Below are 20,367 nucleotides of genomic sequence, written 5' to 3' on the forward strand. Positions count from 1 at the left end.
GGACTTGGCCTCATCCCCCATTTTAACCATTTTAACCAATAACAGTTTTAATCATAGAAATGATGGTTTGTTCCACACCACCATGTTTACATTAATCTAGTGTCTTATTTGACTATATGATGCTAAGTCTAAGTGATCATAGGCTGTTAGTGGATGCTGTCCAAACAGTAGTTTCAGCCCTCTAGACAGTGCCTGGCACTCTGCCCCCTGCTGCTGGGTGAGACCTCAGTGGTAGCTTTCTGGTTAAGGTACTTGATGTTTAATTGGAAGGTTGCTGGTTCAAGCCCTGACATTGTTGGCCTCTGATCAAGGCCCTTAAATCTCAATTGCTCAAGTTGTACTCAGTCATAACTGTAAATTGCTTTGGATAAAAGAGTCAGCTCAATGCTATTAATATACAATAGTGTCTGAAGTTCCTAAGTGAATGTTGAATGTGTTTAACCAAATAGATCTTCTATATAAATACTGTCCACTGTATCCCAAGCCAGTATTTATTATGAACACACATGATTGCTACTAGCTCTGTAAGCCTAGACCTCAAAACTGCCTGCCACACCACTATTTCAGACAACTAGACTAGCTAGTTAATTGTGCTAATAACATTCCGAAACTGTCTCTTACATTTCAATGTGTAGGCCCTACTGTTTAAAACTCAGTTATTGCGACATAGAGGAAGTAGCTTTGCTATAGCTTTGGATCTCATACCTTGTATTAATAACACATACAGTAAAAGGTTCTTAACCACTTCCTGTGTAAATCATTATTTAATATGTGCTGCAGCCCTTTAGTCTACTGCCCTGGAAACTTGAACAAACATTGTACTCATTAATATTATGATGTATTCTACTTCTTTGGATGCTGTGAGCTGCTCACTTACTTTTAATACCTATCTCCTTCATACAGAAACCCAAAAAACCATTTCAATTCTCTGCTCTGATTCTGCAGAATAGAGATAATTTTTAATAGTTGTGTACTTCAAGTTAAAATCTGTAATAGCCTGACTTACAAGTTACTGATAATTTTTTTAATATTCCTTTGAGTGCAATATCCATCCCTGCTCAAATGTTCTGAACTGTATCTTCTGTACGTAATTGGTGATTTCATGCTGCACTGTATTTTCTTCAGGTCAGCTTCCTTCACAGAACTTGCTCACTGTACCATATTTCTTCTGTTGTTTCATACATTTTCTAAATGATCTCACCACCTTTCGGCATACTGCTGAAATAAGAATATTTACTGTTTTATAGAATATTTTGATCTTCTTGAGAACCACTTTAAGAGCTCATCCCAAATTTGATGTTTGGAAACCTCAATGTCTTTACAGACATTTTTAAAGTTTTTATTTTAGTTCTTATTTTCCCTCATGAACTGTTCACTATGTGGTTTGTAACAAGTGTGTCACTTCCTGACAACTATTTCCCAGAGTGCTTTGTGACTATTGCAAGGTTGAGGTAGTCTGATCTCTGATCTCATGCAACAACAGTTGTTTGAGATCATATAATTTCCTGGAATGAGGGTTAAGTTTAGAATTATTGATAACAAAGCAGACGTTGGATCAGTGAAAACCTCACAGTGACACTGGTGGGAACTGGAAAACCTCTAAAACTCACACGGTTGATCAGCTGAAATCACCCTTCCTCTGGTTAACCTGTAGACATAAAGGCCTAGAAAATGTTTCAGTCTCAAATAAAATAATGTAATTTTCTTATTTCTGTTGTGTACATATTTAATCCCTTCAAATTTTACCAATAAAAAGAGCAGAGACTATTTAAACAGAGTTTATTTAACCCCAAATCTCCAATTTCTTTTTATGAAAATTATGAAAGCTGCCTTTGTGTATCACATAGAAATTATGAACTAAGGAAGTAAAAGACTCATTTAAATGAAGAAATGTGTTCCGCCATGTATTGGGGAACAATGGAACTCCTGGATGTTTTGTGCTACTGAGCCACGGTGGTGTGGACATCACGTGACCTCAGAGCCCTTTGCACATAATTGATGGTTCAATAGAGCCACTGAGGGTTTAGCCCCGCCCACTGCTGCTGCCAATACGGCACAACATTCTAAGCACATTATTTACATTGTAGTGCATTATTTACATTATTTACATCAAATATGGCTATAACAATTCAGATCTAGATACTGAATGACTCCAACTACAAAGATAAAACACTGGCTCAAACACAAACAAAGCTGTAAACTTTGCACACATTTTAATTAAATCAAATATCCATGATCAGGTTATCAGTCTGATTCAGCTCACCAGTACAGACCAGAACAAAGCAAATCTTCACAGTGACCATCAGATATGTAGCAGATCAGGACTCTATCATCATATAGAGACATGTGTCACTCATTTATCCATCTCACACTCTCTTTGACTGATGTTTTATCAGACAGGCTAATATTAGAATAGCAAAATATCTCATGTAGGTCCCTTTGATTGGCATATTAAGTGCCAGGATATGCAGTGATTATTAATAATTGTTATTTGATTAGAATATTTATCAGATTGTTCATAATTGACCTTCATGCTGTGGAAAGTCCATTACAAAGTCTGGCATGTAAGAAGAGCCATACGCCTCAGCTGCAGTTATTCCAAAGAAAAGACCCCAAGTGGACACTGCATACAATTATAGATTGGGAGCTCAGACATCAGCTTTATGTGATATTCTCAGTCATTCTCACAGTTTTATATGTTCAGATGTTTACAGTGACATACTAGTTTCTCAGGAGGAAATTTACAGTCTTCTTTACTTAACAGTCCTGCTCTGTTTAGGTGGGCTTTAAGTAGATCAGAAGTTTGTCTCTGAAAAAATGTTAAAACCGTAGAAGGTATATGGTTTAAACATAATATATTAACAATGAAAATAAAGCAATCGTCCCTTCACTCGTGAATTATATGATCCACTTTATCTCTCCTACTCTTCCCCCGCCCTGTTCTTCCAGAAGCCGTGCAGTAGCTGCACTGATCACATGCGCTCATGCACACACACCAGTTACAATCTGTCTGTGGTGTGGTGGCTGTAAAAAGTCAGTCATTCCCAAGTCTGGGAATGCTGGTCCAAAATAATGTTAAAATGTACAAAGCTTTAATCCTAGAATCGTCCCTGTTTCTAATGAATCATGTATTTCTACCACGGTGATCATTGTAACTTACTCACTTTGTGCTCTAAATGGCAGTACAGACTTTCTGGCTCAGAACAGCACAGGCTGGCTGGCCTTATCTTCTTGTAAATAATTGATTGGTTGATTGATTGTATGATTCTTATTGTGGCTTCTAGAAGCATTCAAATGATCCAGGCAGAATCCACACAAACATGCTGCTGTTTCTCTGCCCCCGTACCACTGACAGTGCTGCAGGTAACAGACAGGGCAGCACACTGGTGACTTGTACTTCCAGCTCTCATCCCCAGCCCCTCCCCCTCTCCCTTACACAGTCTTCATAAAAACATGAAAGAATGCAAGGGTAACCAATTAAAAATGCAAGCCTAGACCCATGCTGTGACATGATTAACAGTGGAATATTCACACGAGTCCTCCTTGAAGGTCTCCCTGGTCACAGCATCACTAAAACTGTCTGCATTCTCTCAAAACTTCACTGATGCATAAGTTTGAGCTTCTGCAAACAACCCTTCTGACTGATGTGTATCACACACTGAGGAATCAGAGAGAAGTGTGGGTAATTGAGCTGTACAATAAGTGTCCTGATCAGGAGAGTTTGATGGTAGTGGAGCACTAGCAGAACCAGTATGTGTAAGATCACAGAGGTTTGTGGGTAATTGGACTTGGTCATAAACAGCTTGAAAGGGACCAGAAGGGTTTGTGGGTAGACTGACAGTAGAGTAGACTGTAGCAGCTCTAGTGTCTGAGACAGAATGTCTTCTGGTGTCTTACACACTAGTTCGGTGATGTGATGCATATGGTGTGAACTGCTATGATGAGTTTACTAAATAAATAGATTTGGAAGGTTTATATTATGGAGACAAAGAAGACTCCACTAAAACCTATAAAATGGATACAAAGGGAAAGCCTTTAGAAAAAAAAATTAAATTCAGTAAATGCGAAAGAATGAAGATGGTCCCTCATCATTGCAAATATGGTTACATGATGGTAAGTAAACTTGAACTTATTTTGGAAATACTAATTTAGCATATAAGTTCATCTTATAAGTATTGCAGTTGAAACCAGTATTATTTACAGTATTATACATTTACTGGTCACTTTATTAGACACATAACCATGTTGATGGGTTATCACCTCCATTTGACTGCACTCCAGGACATTTATTATTATTATTATTATTATTATTATTATTATTATTATTATTACATTTACATTTGCGGCATTTAGCAGATGCTCTTATCCAGAGCGACTTACAAAAGTGCTTTGTCATTTACTCATAGAATAAATCCTAGTACTGTACAGCAGGTTATTATTACAGGTTAGTATTATTAATATTATTATTATTAGTTTTAAATTGTGGGTGGTGGGGTAACTATAATCTGTGTAGCTCTTACTCTGGTACTAGGTCTATCTTGGTATAAAGGCTACAGTTCTATTAAGGATGATCAGTGGAAACTGGATGCACCTGATCTCAGTTTTGAGTGTCATGGCAAAGGCTGTGAATACTTATGTACATGTGATTTTTAAAAAAAAATAAATTTGCAAAAATTCCAAACTAACTTTTTTCACTTTGTCATTATGGGGTATTGTGTGTAGAATTATGAGGGAAAAAATGAATTTAATCCAAAATCTGGCAAAAGGCAAGTGCTGTGAATACTTTCTGAATGCACTGTATATTCTCTTTGAAAACAGCTGGGTTGAGGATCAAGATTTAAATCCAGATTGGTCCTTGGGCAATTTTTCAGTACTGATGATAACAATTTGACCTCAGAATGCTTCAATAACCCCTGGTGTAATTAGAAACAACTGAAAAACAGTTTGATCAGTAAGTCCTTCTTCTAAGCCAAACTACTAGCAGCATCATTCAGTGAATGGAGGTCTTTAATAATGATCAACATCAGCTGTCAGGCATTACAAGAAGTCAACCTTTACCACTAAAATAATAATTTGTAATAAGTCCTAATTTGTACATGTAGACAGAGGTCTTGCAGATGATTTATAAAAAAACAAGCTGCACAAATGACAACATGTATTTAAATACATGTGTAAAGAAGATGTTTGTGTGTACTAAATGTTTCTCATTTTTAAAGCTCAGTGGATTAGGAAGATCAACTTAAACAGGTATTTCTGCGTTTTATCAATTTCGCATGTGTTTTTACACACATAAAACTTTTATAAACTAAGACCTCCAGCCTAAGGATGCATGTTGCCATTTTAGTTAAATACATGGGCTCACACACACACACACACACACACACACACACACACACACACGCTCACGCTCACGCACACGCACACGCACTCACACTCACACTCACACGCACACGCACACTCACACACACACACACACACACACACACACACACACACACAAAAAAAATACACTCTGTACATTGCTATCTGATAATAATATAACTTCTCTTGTTGTTTTGCAGGCATGACAGAGCTGATCCTTGTAGGTTCAATGCCAATCACCACTAGACAGGTATCAGGCCTTGATCTAAAGCACATGCCATCCAGTGGACAGGGACAGTACTGAGGACAAAGTCAAATGTGATGCTAATACTGTTGTATACCTACTCTCTCCCAGAATTTTGTTAATGTTTCTGAAGGACACTCAATCTATTAAGGAGACTAGATATGCATTTAAAATGGCTGCAGAACACTGAGTAAAGTGGTACTATGCAAACTTCTCTATAGCTACAATATTTGTGCTATAACAATTCCACAGTAATGTAGAAGGTTTCAACATACTTTAGCTTGACTGTATTGATGAACATAGATAGAATCTTTACACAAATTGTTCTTCTGCAGAATGAGTGCATCTATCAGGAGATTGAAGATCAGGAGCTGAGAACTGCAGTAACGTCCACACTCACCACTGTCTACACCACAGTGGGGTCTTCACACACTGTAATCTACTCCAGTGTAGATGAACCGTCTGACTCCATCACATACTGCACTGTAAATGTGTCTTAGCAAAGCACAACCCACGCACTAAACTCCAATGAAGCTGAGGACTCTGTGATTTACTCCAAAATGACCTTCTAAGTGTAACCAAAAAACCCAGTCTGTCCACAGTCATCAACAGAGCAACACATAAGACTGAACAATGGCTCATTTAATCATCCATTTAAAGGTTGCAAACAGTTGACAACTCAGAAAAACTCTTCCCTTAAAAACTGCATAGCTATCATAACAGTCTATGCACAGCTGATCTGGGGAGGTGCAAGCCACAGAGTAATTGTGAGCAGAAGACACTCAGAGTAATTGTGAGCAGAAGACACTCAGAGTAAGTGTGGGGAGAAGACAACACTCAGGGTAAGTGTGAGAAGAGTAAATATTTGTAGGTATTCGGATCTCCTTACTCAACTTGTGGAGCTGGCAGTACTGCACTGTTTAAAACTCTCAAAGGAACGTTTGCCAGTGAGCTGATTCTGCACACAGGACTCTCAGTAATAATATAATAATATACATGTATCATGTAAATGTTATTCTGTTTGTTCTGTTTTTGTGGCAGTGGAATTTACCTGATGAGTTCAGGAGGAAACAGTGCCATCTGGTGGAAATAATATGCTTTTTATATTAATATGCTTTCTGATATATTAAAGGTTTTCGTGTGTAAAAAACCTTTTACAAGCTAAAATAAATTGTCCAAGTGGATCTAATAACAGGGTGCCTAAGACAGACTCTAACAAGAAATTATGTGAAATGTATGCCTACTGTATGTGTATGTGTTTGCATGCGCATATGTGTGTGTGTGTGTGTGTGTGTGTGTGTGTGTGTGTGTGTGTGTGTGTGTGTGTGTGTGTGTGTGTGTGTGCTTGTGAATTAAAGAAAAATGACAAAGTGAGGGAAAATAGGAGACGGTGACTGTATATTTTAAACTCTGTATAACACAAAACACTTCCCTCAGTACTTAGTTATTCCAAAATCACAGACAGACACACCCAGTTCAGCACAAATGGCAGCCACACCCTACTCCTGCTGAACTGACCAGAGCATATTTACAAGGGAGTCTATTGTAACAGGTACCACCTTAGGCCTTTTAAAAAGCAACATCACTGGAGTCAATAAACTACAGGTTTATTAATGCAATTTAACATCCATAAATGTACATACATACATATACACACACTAACACATTGTTCTGCATCGGACTAGTGCTGAAGTCAAACCTCACACAAATAAACTATGCACTCCTGTTGCAGTCTTGCACATTATCCTACTTGCTGTACTAAACCAGCACTGTACTCTGAACTGTTCTGGCTGCTACCGGTGACTGCTATGTTCAGGGTAGCATGTCACTGTTTCCTATGCACAACTGGCTTTACATATGCCCAGTACTGTGTACTGGACTAAATAATTGCATTGTCTACTCATTTTGTATTTGTCCTGTCCTGTATTTATTATTGTTTATTTAATGACATTTTTGCACTATATTGTACTGTTTGCACTTGTGTAGCATGTTGTCTGTTGCACTGTTGTTTTGTGTTGCACCATGGTCCTGGAGGAACATTGTCTCGTTTTTGTTGTGTACTTGTATATAGCTGAAATGACAATAAAACCTCTTTGAACTTTGAACTTTGAACTTGAATAAAGTAAAATACAATGAGCGGAAAATCTGGTTCTGCATTTCAAGCACAAAGGGCTTCTCTGACATTTAACGTGGTCACCATCACACATGTGCATAAATCACTTCGTCAATACAATTCACGATATTTTAGTTCATTTCCACACCACGCCTAATAAATCCCTGCCATAAAATTAATTGCACTCACACCATTCAGATGAGGAAAAAACACACAAGTAAAACCTCATTTTACTGTGTGATTATTTTTCCTCAGAAAGACATGATACGTTATTAGGGTATACAGTCTATGCTGACAAACCTGTTGCACTCAGAGATTAAGTGGGTAGACATACTCTACTGCAGCTGTACTCGTACTGCAGCTGCAGTGATGCTCACTGAACTCTAGATGGCAGTACTGGTATGCTGTACTGTAGCATGGACCTTTGACTAACTGGGAATATCTTAACCTCTTCCCTTCCTCTAGGGGGTACAGTCCCTGCTTCTCATAGGTGTGTGAGTGATTTGATTGTAACATGCTGGTTTCTGTCTGTAAAGAGTCCTTGTGTTGAGAAAGGTACTATATAAATGTGTCAGATAAGTGAAAGTTTGAAGTTTGGATACATTAAACTCTACTGGGTAAAATTGCTACAGGGGAATGGGGACCAGACAGAGGGCCCAATTTAGCAATGCCAGGTTGCATAAAATGTTTTTACCACTAAATGGCACAGTGGTGCAGCAGAGTGTACAACTGTGGAAACAGCTACCAATAACTGTACAGCTCTTTGTTTGTGACAATGTGCCAAACAAAACATGAAATGTTTTTAACCTAAATGGAAACAAACAAATAAATAAGATGAGTTCGTCATTACGGCAGACTATTTAGGACAGACAGCATCTGAGACCTTAGTCTTTGTCATAGCAACACAGACACAGACAATACAGTTGCTGCTTTGGTCTGATGTACAGTAAAGCAAAAAGTCTAAAGTAAAGGAAAGCACAACAGTATATATATGAAATAATGACACACACAGGAAAATGTGCAGGGAGGTTTAGAAATGAGTCTGAGAAAAAGAAAAAGGAAGTGGCAGGAGCTCACTGTGGGTTTTTTGTTTTTCTGAACATGCATATTGTTTATAAAACACCTGGACAAAACATGTCCAAGACTTCCTTCACATCATTGTTTAACATCAGTGTGTTCACCACTGTGTGTGAGGTCACATTAGGACTTAGGTGATGGCTCTCCAGATATAAACTACACCTGATCTTGGACTACGTCACACTCTCAGTGAACTCAGTTCAGTCACACTCTGAAAGAAAGATAGAAAGAGAGAAAAGAGAACAAAATGAGAAATCCAAAGACAGAGAGAAGAGCTCTGAAAAAATGAGAGAGAATAGAGGCGGTGATTGGTTACACACACCACTTTAAGCAGTGATGAGAACTGAAGGGGGAAGTGTCAGACTATGAGACAGTTCTCACAGAACTCTCACCACCCAGTTCAACATGTGGACACTTATACTCGTCTTGTCCAGTCTATTCCCAGGTGAGTTCCATTTACTGCTCACTTTATCATCAGACAGGTTCAGCACATTATTAGTTTACCTGCCACACAGAGAGGGACTTGGTAGTGAAGTGAATAGTCATAACAGTGGATCTTCTGCATGTACTGTACATTACTAACACAATGATTTATTTTACAGCTGGAACTGCTGCTGTAACTACAGTAACTGGATACAAGGGCCGTTCAGTTCAGATCAGATGCCCCTATAAGTCTGGATATGAAACCCACATGAAGTTCGTCTGCAGAGGAGAGTGTTATACTTTCCGGACTAAGAACATCCCTGTTGATTCTAAAACTGCTAAAGACAAGAGATTCTCTCTGAATGATGACACAGCAGCCAGAGTCTTCACTGTTACCATCACTGATCTGAGATCAGAGGATGGAGGAAAATACTGGTGTGTGACAGAGCAGACACTGCGTGATGACTACACAGAGATTCTGTTAGTGGTTAAAGTGGGTGAGTGATGAGCAGATAACGACAGTTATGATGATGGTGATGATGATGATGATGATGATGATGATGATGATGATGATGATGATGATGATGATGATGATTAACTGAGGCAATTATGTGAAGTAGGGATTTATAATACATAAAAAACAAGATTTTTGTGTGTACTGAATATGAGAAATATTTGAAATTTAGAAGTCTGTTTCTGTCTTTCAGACACACCTATGAATGTTATTGTCTCACACTCCACCTACACCCCTCCAACACCTGATCCCAGCACATCGGTGTATACTGAGTCCACATGGTCATCTGGAGGTAGGCAGAGATAGAAGGTAGACATCTATCTATTTACATGCCTAACAAGGGGTTATGCTGTTTCAAGCCCCAACATTGCTAGGTTACCACTGTTGGGCCCCTGAGCAAGGCCACTCTCATTTGCACATGTACTTGTTCACTGTAAGCTTTTCTTTTTTTGAATAAACACTAAACATTAAATGCTGTAGAAAATTCTCTCTGGATGATGTAACAGAAGGCTGAGTCTTCAATATTACCATCACTGATCTGAGATCAGAGGATGGAGGAATATACTGGTGAGTGACAGTGTAAACACTGCTTGACCAATACACAGAGTGTGATTAAAAGTGGCCAGTGTAAGATAGGGGACAATAAATTAATTCTTACTATTAGAATATATACATATTCTTAAACACTGATACTATCCTGCTAAATAGTACCTCAACAGGAATATAGAAATATAATCAAATAATCACTGTGAATATGAATAGCTTCACATGGACCAAGTAGGCAAGTAGTTTAATGGTTCATATATGTTGGGCTGCTTTTATACACTTTGAGTTTGGCAGTTCTTTAACATGAGATAGAGACAGAAATAATGAGAGAGAAAACAAGCACAGCACCATCATAGAACAGAGAGAAACACAGGAAGTGTTGCCATGGTTACATATGAGTTTGAACCATGCGACTCACCACTGCGGGTTAGAGTGTGAAGAGCTTCTGTTTTCTATAACTGTCATGTCTCCTGTCCAGCTGAGATGTTTGTCCTTAGCATTTTACAGTAGCATTCACTTCTTTAAAATGAACCCTCTGTAATAATGGCTTTCTGCAGTTATCTGTGATTCATGCAGGATCATTAGCAAAATGTAATCATTGTTTTTCACTGACAAACACTTTTTTTTTTTTAATCTGGCTGCCTGAACATGGTAGTGAACTCCTGTCCAATGTCTCTAAATAAGCCTTCAGTAACACAGGATTTTTGAGAAACTTAATGTTTTAGCTGTAATGTCATATTTTAATAGTTACATCTGCATCTTTATAAAATAATTAACATTAAATTCTAAGATGAATGGAATGTATTGCATATTTCCTGGAAACTGTTGTAATCTCACTAGTGTAGATTTCTGTGAGCTGTTCCTGAGCCATTTCAGTGGATCGCAAACTACACTCTATTACCTAGGAAGGATATGCTTATGTGAAACATATACAAAACTCACCACAAACTTACAGAAACTGAATTAATTATGGTAAAGAATAAAAGCTAAAAACCTCTCTGTCAGTTTAGATGGCAGGCAGGGCCGTGAACGACGTCACTACAGGGACGTGACACACCCGGCCTGGCTCAAACCACATTATTTCACTCTACCATATCACACATCCCTGTCACCTCGCCCTCACACACTCATTCCTACACACTTTACACACACAGTATAACAGCACAGCATACATGTACATCACTACCTCTGTAGCATCTGCATGTCTACAACTATAACCCCAGCCTTACTGCTAGAGGAACCCCCCCAAAAAAACGGTTTATATTATCAGCAACCGAGCTGGTCCAAAACCCGATAAAGCCCGTACAGCCAGTGATCCAGTGACACATACTCAAGGTCATAAATGTATCTATAAAGGCCTGTACCCACAATGTATGTGAATAGCCTCCAGACCATGTGTACCTGTTATTTTGTGTTGTGGAATTTGAGAAGATTCTGACTTGCTATGACCACAAAACTTGACATGTAGTTACACTGAATCAGATCAGTTCTATTTTCTCTAATGACAAAATAGCAGAAATAGCAGTATTGCATGCACATATGATTTCATATAAATTCTAAATATTATATGTGGCCCCTGCTGTTCTACCAGAGACTGAGATCTGTGCTCTCATCTCTAATGCTTTACTAGGATCCTTCATTACCTTATTTGTGGTTTTGGTCATAATAACAATCATTCTTCTGATGTGTGTAATAATGCTGGGAAAGCTAAAGAAAAAGAGGAAGACATCAAAAGGTAGGAAACACACACAGAGAGAGAGAGAGAGAGAGAGAGAGAGAGAGAGAGAGAGAGAGAGAGAGAGAGAGAGAGAGAGAGAGAGAGAAACAGTTTAAGATGCATGTTTCTCTCTCTGTAGTAAGAGGCTTAAGGCCATTCTATTAATGCCAGTCTATTTTTCACTGCCCTCAAAAACAGAAATAAGAGTTTTTTCATATGAGTTAAGCCATAAGAAGATGAACAGGGTTAGTAAGCCCAGATACAGTGGCAGGGACCTACATAGACAGACACACCCAATCTCTAACACACATCTAATCTAGGAGTTGGAGGCAGTAAACATAAAGCTGAACTCAGAATCTTCATTCTTCTCATCTTCACACTGCATGTGATCTCAGGTATAAAAATCAATCTTTAATCATTATTATCAGCAGGGTCAAATATAGTCTTTGTTTAGATGGTCACTTTTGGTGAATTTTTAGATCTTACTGGGGTCTCAACAAACGTAACTGGATATTTGGGAGTCGCCATGAAGTGCAAAGAAGAGACTTAAAGAGTTAACACAAACTCAAAGATAGTTTGATTAGCAGTTCATTGCCACTGTGTGTTGACTGAATCAGAAATGCATTTTGAAATGTGTAAAACAGGAAGATCAGAGGCCTCACTGTGGAAGTCAAGAAAAGGTACCAGTGTGGAGCTGATGTATACTCGTAGTCACATTTGTTCTAAAGTGAAGCACACATTTAAATTATAACCAGCATATTACTAAATAAAACCCAAATGGGAAGATCCTCTAGCCTTTCACCTTCTTAGAAATATGATATTGGCATGTTGCCAAACAGCTGTAGTTTACTACAGGACAACAAAAACGAGTAAGTGCTGAATCCAGCAGCAGCTGGAGATCACTTCCTCTTGATACCTGTGAGTAACATCTACAGGAAAGAGCAATCCTTGTGTTAGCAACAACAGACGCATGGGTGACACTACAGCAGTACAGTTTCTGAAGATGAAGCAATAGAACAGTGACAGAATTAATTTTAAATATGGGTAACCAAAAAGACCTCATAGAAATAATTGTTTTTTTTTTTTCAACTTTTACTTGGAAGTCTCTGAGCCACTGGAGTTTCTGAGCCACAGAAGTCCTGAGTGTCCTTATGACAGTGTGACTGTAAGGGTTGGCACCAGGCACACTACTAATCAGGCTTGATGCCCAACAGCTGGGGTAGATCTATATAAGCCCAGTGACACAGTCACTCAGTGTTGGGTCTTTGCTAAAGTTTTGATCCAAGCTCCTAGCTGGTAACTCTGGGTATGGAGGTCTGTGAGCCCTTGTGCTACACCTCTCTTCTGCGCTGTGAGGTTGTCTGTGTTTTTACACGTCCCCTCCCTTCTCCAGTTTTCCCCTCTCGATTCTGGTTCTCTCCCAAGGCTCCCCTTAGCCATTAATGTTCCTCCCTGTTTTCTGTTTTTGTTTGGGAAGTTTCAGAGTTTGGTTTTCCCCAATGCATCGGGGCTACCATTCTTCCTGTGGCATCCTTTGTTTTCCATTTGTCCACGCTCAGCCTGGTGTTTAGTTTTGCTCCTGTTTTGTCATCCTCCATTCCTGTGAAATGCGATATATACTCGCAGGTTGTTTTAGTCTAGCGGGAGCTCGTTTGCTTTGCAACAAAGTGGTCGGGGTTAGATTCCCTACTGTTGTTGTTTTTTTATTCTCTTGTTTTACCTGTTCTAAGATCTGTTTTGCACACGGGCCCACCTTCATTAAAGTGTGATAACTCACACAGCAGTGTCAGGGTCATCACCTCTCTGTCCTGGGTTTGAGCCCCATTACAATGACATTGTATTCATCCCATTTAAGATCACACCCTTCAAACACATGTTACAGTACTGATGATCAGTGGCACAATGGTGTGATATATGATAACATCTCCCAGGGAATTTCATACAGTGACATACAGAAGGTGCAGAACAAATCAAACCAAGACTAAAACACAGCTGAGAAAAAGGGAAGGATGAATTGAAACAAAATGATCAACTTCAATATGAAGCCATTTCTTACATGGATGTTTGTCATGTCTTTCAGATACAGGAGAGTCCAAGGATATGGAGTCTATATCAGTGACTGCATGTGCAGGAGGAGGAGTCACCATCAAGTGCAAATATGAGGATGAATACAAAACCAAACTGAAATCTTTCTGTAAGAATGTAACAGATCAGTCATGTTTAGATCAAATAACAACAAATCCAAACAGTACATGGACTCATAAAGACAGATTCTCAATTTGTGATAACAGAAGTGTAGGATTCTTCAGTGTGTTTATCAGAGAGCTGTGTGTAAATGACACTGGAACATACCAGTGTGCTGTTAATGTATCTGATCAACTGCACACCTACACTGAAGTGAAGCTCAATGTAACAGCAGGTTAGTAGCATGTAACATACAATTTTGCCAAAATCACTTCATCAATTAAAACTTTCAGAAATAATAACAATTTTGCTAAACTGTACTTTTGTAAATCACCCTCGATAAGGGCATCTGCTAAATGCTGAAAATATAAATGTATACAGGTTAAGCTAAACTTAATATTTTCATGGGTTTGTAGCTGTAAGGGAAGTGAGGCTGATGCAGATCTGATCTCTGAAGCGTTCCTAAAGTGGCATATTTCCCTTTTATTAACATAGCAAATTCTAGAACAAAAGAAACATTAAGAACTATTAATAAATGCAAACATTTTGACCTGAATGTGTATGATTGACAGGCTCATGCTGTGGTAAGACCATCAATGCCTATGTAGGAGAAACTGTGAACATCAGCTGCTGTTACCCAGAATCCCACAGGAGTGAACCCAAGTTTTTCTGCAAGAGAGTGGACACTGGTGGCTGTAATTATATAGGATCGGTCAACAAATCAGGAAAAAAAGAAAGTAAAAAAAACATATCACTGTATTATGACAGAGAAAAGCAAAACCTGACTGTGACTATCAGATATGTCACGGTTCAGGACTCTGGTGAATACTGGTGTGGAACTACATCAGACTGGATAACTGATCATGGATTCAAGATTTATAGTTCACAGATCTACCTGAGAGTTATAGGTGAGTAAATAACAAGAACTGTGTAATGCTTTATTGTTTTGACAATGCAGAGGCAACATCTATACATCATTCTAAATTACTTAATTAAAAAACTATTTTAGCAAATCCTAGAGAGTCCAGAATCAGTTGATGCTGTTTAGATGACAGGAACTAAACAAATGTTTTTATCCTTGGGTAGTAAAGGCTGTAAAGTAGTCTAGTGCCTGTAGGTAGCCAAGGCTGTAGTCTAGTGTCTGTAGGTTACCTGGAGACTGTAAAATAGTCTAGTGTTTATAGGTAGACAAGGCTGTAAATTTGACTAGTGTCTGATTTTAGCCAAGTGTCTTTTGTGTGTTTTATTTGTTCACTGCCCTCCCAACCCATATGACTGATCAACAATATTATAACTGTCTAAATGAGTAGAGTCTGAATTAGCTGTTGAACATTGTTACACTTCCCATCTAATTTACAGCACTAAATTTGTTTTCAAATTTACAACCACCAGCACCAAAATGCAGTTTAAAAGCAACCACATCCACAATATCTGAAGCAACTGTGGATTTCTTTGCCTTGTATGAAGTGAAACTACTCACACACTGTCAGCTTCATCACACACTTCTGAATGATCAGGATAAAGGTTAACTTTGATTGGTTCAGTAATTATGACTCTGTGTCCTCTCCAGGATTTCCATATTCCACTGTGATCAGTGTTGCTTGTGTGAGTCTGGTGCTGCTTCTGATGGGAACCTCATTCCTCATAGTGACTCTCAGAAAGAGAAGCAGGAAGGGGCAGGGTATTACCACACACGCGCACACACACACACACACACCCTTCAAAAATGATCACATAAAACAATACTTATCAATCAACATTGTCATGAGGATAACACATTCAGATCTGTATGTGCAGATGTGAGTGCAGCATGTATCTGTGCCGTAAGCATTGTAGATTAAACACATTTATTGGTCATGAACAGAACTGATTAGACCCCAGAGCTGCCTGCTGCTGCCCTCTGCTGGCTAGAAATGGACATGCATGAGCACTGTTAGAATATGAACTAAAGACAATTAACTAATGACTAAGTATTCTACTGTTTATTTGCATTTGAAGAGTACCTACTCAGATTAATGTGAATATCTGTGAGTATTTAACTGTTAAATGTGAACAATACCATGCATCCGTTTAGTATGTGATTACAATTTATTCATTTGTGATTAATGTCAAGAATCAGCATCATCCAAGTGTCAGTCCCTCCAAGACTCCTCACACGACCACTGGGTGAGTCATGAGTTTATCACACATCTATGGGGTGAGTCATGAGTGTATTACACATCCATAAGGTGAGTCATGATTATAGGTCATTAGCAGGCCACTACTGGAACAGGTGCACTACATCTGTAATAGAATTATAATACTCTACACATGTAGTAAAATTATAATACACTTGGCATGCAGCCCTCTGGAAGCACCATAATGTTTACACCTGCTACTCCTGACACCACCCAATGTTCAAACTGGGCAGTCCACGGAAACTATAGACAAATATTCCATTAATATGACCCCAAACTACATTTTTGTACCTCACTTGAATGCAAAGAGTTGTAGACAAACAAAAAACAAAAAACATTCAATCTCATTCATAGACACTGCTGTTAAGGTCACAACATTTTTTTCTCTTTACTCAGGTTCCACTTTCTGACTGTGACAGTGAGATCAAAGACACCAGAAGCCATTTTGTCTCAGACACTGGAGCTCCTACAGTCTACTCTACTGTCAATCTACCCACAAACCCCTCTGATCTCTCCCTAGCTGTTTATGCCCAAACCCAGTTACCCACAAACCCCTGTGATTTTACACACACTGTTTCGGCTAATGCTATAATTCTCTCTGAGAATTCCTCAGTGTGTGACACACAACAGTCAGCAAGGATGTCTGATGAAGCTCTAATTTATACAACAGTGAAGTTTTATAAGAATGCAAACAGTTCTAATGATGCTGTTACCAAGGAGACCTTCAAGAAGGAGGAGGACACTTGTGACTATGCTTCTGTCAAACATGTCACTTGATCAGGCTAGTTTAGCAGTTTATGCTTTTATTTACATCCATTTTACCAAACATAGATTGTATAACTTTCCCTTTCTCTCAAAGGATCTTCCACTTGTATATGTTCATTTGCGCAGGTGTTTTGTTTTCTCATGTTCAGGCTGGTGGGTGAAAGACCAAAGGTTGCCATAGCTTACTTCAAAATGTAAAAATTGACAGATAAAAATGGTGGTGTTCCTTAAATAGAGGGATTTTACATGCTGTAATGGAACAGAAGGCAAACCTTTGTTTTTTTGTGTTCTAACAAAACCTCTTTTGTTTTCTTGTGTTCATTCTATGAATAAATGTCAAAGCACTTGTGTAAGTTGCTCTAGATGCCAAAAGCCGTAAATGTAAAATTTACATGTTCAGTTTACTTGAGAGTATTTTACTACAACTTTGCTTATACTGAAACCTCTCAACATCTCTTTACTGAGAGGTTTGAATCTCTCTCTCTCTCTCTCTCTCTCTCTCTCTCTCTCTCTCTCTCTCTCTCTCTCTCTCTCTCTCTCTTTCTCTCTCAATAAAATTTGGACTTTTTTTTTTTTTTTTTGCTGGTTCATTAAGTTAAAATACAGACAAAGCATAGAGATAAATGGAGACAGAGAAATGCAGTAAGCTCCAGGAGCTCTGACATGTGTACGAAGTGACTTGGTGTGGTGATGTAACGTGTGTCGGTCCGAGTGCCGCAGGGCGTGAGACTTCTTCGACAGGGACGAACATTTAATAACATAAACGACAGCGGCACTCACGTATTACAAACGATAGACATGAACAAGAAACGATTGACGTTAAACAAAAACATAAATACGTTACATTCAGACATTAAATCTACAATGCCCAACCACCACAGGACGCCTACTCCCTTGGCGAAGAACGGACTTCCTAGCAGGAGGTGTGTGGACACCCCCTGCACTGCCGCCTGGATCCCAGGATATTGGGGAGAGGACCATGATCGCTGTCCGTGTCTTCTCCGGAGGCAGAGTGGAACACCCCCAGGAATTTCTTGGGGGGAGGGGCTAAGGCTGTGGAGCCTGGGCCGAGGAGGATCGAGGGGCACCACGACGACCAGAAAGAGGGCGGTCGCGTGGAGCCAGCGGGACCTCCTAAGCCCTTTAGGGGGAGGGGTCATCCACCACACAGTATGTAGTGCTTGTGCTAGGTGGTATTAATGATGGTTAGATAAACCCTGTTGATCTCCTCAGCTGTTCCCACATGGTAGAGACTTGCAGCCAGAAACAGTGCAGTTCTAAGAACAGACTATGTGACAGTCAATCTTGATGAATGGCCAGTTGAGTCTATAGGCTGAGCTCAGTGATGTCGTGATGACATCTCTCCAGCTCCATATGCAAAATGTCTGTAAAAGAAAGTCACATTTAATTGTTACATATCTTATTATATGTGTATATTTTATATTATAGTGATTTAGTGTCTTTAATAGTACAATAGTATTTTAGTGTAATGTGGCTTAAACCCAGGACACATAGGTGATGACCCCCACACTGTGCTGGGTGAGCTACCACACTTTAATGACGGTGAGCTAATGTGAAAACAGTTAGATCTTAGAATAGGTTAAACAAGAGAAATAATCAAATCCCAGCCATTTTGTTGCGATGCAAACAAGCTCCCGCTAGACTATGGCAGCCATAAAATAACCTGCCCGTATATCGCACTTCACAGGAATGGAAGACAACAAAATGGGAGGAAAAACTAAACACCATACTGAGTGCAAAAAAAAAAGGATGCCGCGGGAAGAATGGCAGCCCTGATGCACTGGGGAAAACCAAACTCTGAAACTTCCCAAACAAAACCAGAAAACAAGGAGGAACTTTAGTGGCTAAGGGGAGCCTTGGGAGAGAACCAGACTCGAGAGGGGAAAACTGGAGAAGGGAGGGGACGTGTAAAAACACAGACCCCTTCGCAGAGCAGAAAAGGGATGTAGCACAAGGGCTCACAGACCTCAATACCCAGAGTTACCAGCTAGGCGCTTGGCTCACAACTTTAGCAAAGACCCAACACAGAGTGATTGAAATACTGGGCTTACAAAGATCTAGCCCATCTGTTGGGCATCAAGCCTGATTAGGCATGTGTCTGACTTGAGGCCTCCATCTGGTCGCCGGAGGGGGCCTCAGCCTGGTTACAACCTGGTTACACATAGTGTCTTTAATAGCGTACAAAATTCTTAATAGTGTCTTTAATATTTTACTATTAGTCTTTAAGTGTCTTAGTGGGTAGACAAGCCCTCCCACCGCTTCCACACAATCAAATAGCAAATATAAGTGCACACGCACGCACGCGCACACACGCACACGCACGGACGCACACACACACACAGACAGACAGAGAGAACTCCATTGAATGTTTTGCTGTCCCAGCAGAGTCAATTCCACCAAGTGCAATGGAGGCCAATTCTGAAGTGGTAAGTCCCTCATTCATAGTGTTACATTTCCTTTTTCTCTGTACTGTGATGGACAGACTTTAATGAGAACTAAAGACAAATACACTGATGCTAATGAGCGGTAGAAATCTGTACATCACAGTTAAACTTGGTTTCAAACCAGGGTGCCACACTGATTTTAAAGCAGTTCACTTCTCCACTGGGACGGACACCTGTAGGTTCTTCTACTTGGAAAAATAAAGTCAGGAAGTTGCACACCATGGGTACAAAACACCAAATCAACAGCCAGTGAAAAGAAAATGAGAAACATAAGTAACAGAAAAATGTTTTTAAATCTATTTAAAAATTTTAAAGCAATGAAAGTTTGAGTTTTGTGCACATTAAATTTGGGCTAGGATTTTAAAGTAATGCTCATGAAGATTAATATATTTTGTAATACAGTAGCCGATAACCTGAATTCTCATTTCAGCAGTATTCACACCTGCTGTCTGAATGAGACCCATGTGACAGAAGATTGTGGTATCACATACATTACAGTAGAACTTCAGTGGTGCCTTCTACTGTAATGTAGAAAACAGTAGAAGAAAAACAGAAGAAAATGACAGAAGAAATAAGTGACATGAAGAAAACTAACCTGAAGAAAATACAGTAAAGTGAACAGTGATGTGAAGAAAACTGACCTGAATAAAAAACAGTAAAGTGAACAGTGATGTGAAGAAAACTGACCTGAAGAAAATACAGTGCAGCCTGAAATCACCAGTCACATACAGACAATACAGTTCAGAATGTTTGAGCAGGGACAGATCAACAGACTATGCAC

The 20,367-nt window shown here is 39.2% G+C and overlaps 1 protein-coding gene and 1 long non-coding RNA gene across 2 annotated transcripts; both read left to right on the top strand.

Moving 5' to 3' along the window:
• The first annotated feature begins 4,047 nt into the window (after nt 1-4,047).
• LOC118242731 (uncharacterized) lies at nt 4,048-6,395 on the top strand. Its single transcript, XR_004777014.2, has 4 exons — nt 4,048-4,113; nt 5,217-5,247; nt 5,562-5,611; nt 5,941-6,395. It is a non-coding gene; the product is annotated as an uncharacterized LOC118242731 (long non-coding RNA).
• A 2,775-nt stretch (nt 6,396-9,170) lies between these two features.
• Nucleotides 9,171-17,619, top strand: LOC118242719 (polymeric immunoglobulin receptor-like). The gene is made up of 8 exons (XM_081701539.1): nt 9,171-9,240; nt 9,398-9,715; nt 9,926-10,024; nt 14,076-14,414; nt 14,752-15,087; nt 15,750-15,860; nt 16,293-16,345; nt 16,753-17,619. The coding sequence occupies exons 1-8, from the start codon at nt 9,201-9,203 to the stop codon at nt 17,131-17,133; spliced, it is 1,677 nt and encodes a 558-aa protein (XP_081557665.1). The 5' UTR covers nt 9,171-9,200; the 3' UTR covers nt 17,134-17,619.
• Nucleotides 17,620-20,367: the final 2,748 nt, after the last annotated feature.

Source organism: Electrophorus electricus, chromosome 18, assembly GCF_041902795.1.
Source record: "Electrophorus electricus isolate QZ-2024a chromosome 18, ASM4190279v1, whole genome shotgun sequence".
NCBI lineage: Eukaryota > Metazoa > Chordata > Actinopteri > Gymnotiformes > Gymnotidae > Electrophorus > Electrophorus electricus.

What these genes read in the sequence shown, in the direction of transcription:
- LOC118242719 (XM_081701539.1), top strand. Translation starts at nt 9,201, where the DNA reads ATGTGGACACTTATACTCGTCTTGTCCAGTCTATTCCCAG. An exon ending in GAAGCTCAATGTAACAGCAG is followed by an intron (nt 14,415 to 14,751) that starts GTTAGTAGCATG and finishes TATGATTGACAG; the next exon opens with GCTCATGCTGTGGTAAGACC. An exon ending in ACTCCTCACACGACCACTGG is followed by an intron (nt 16,346 to 16,752) that starts GTGAGTCATGAG and finishes CTCTTTACTCAG; the next exon opens with GTTCCACTTTCTGACTGTGA.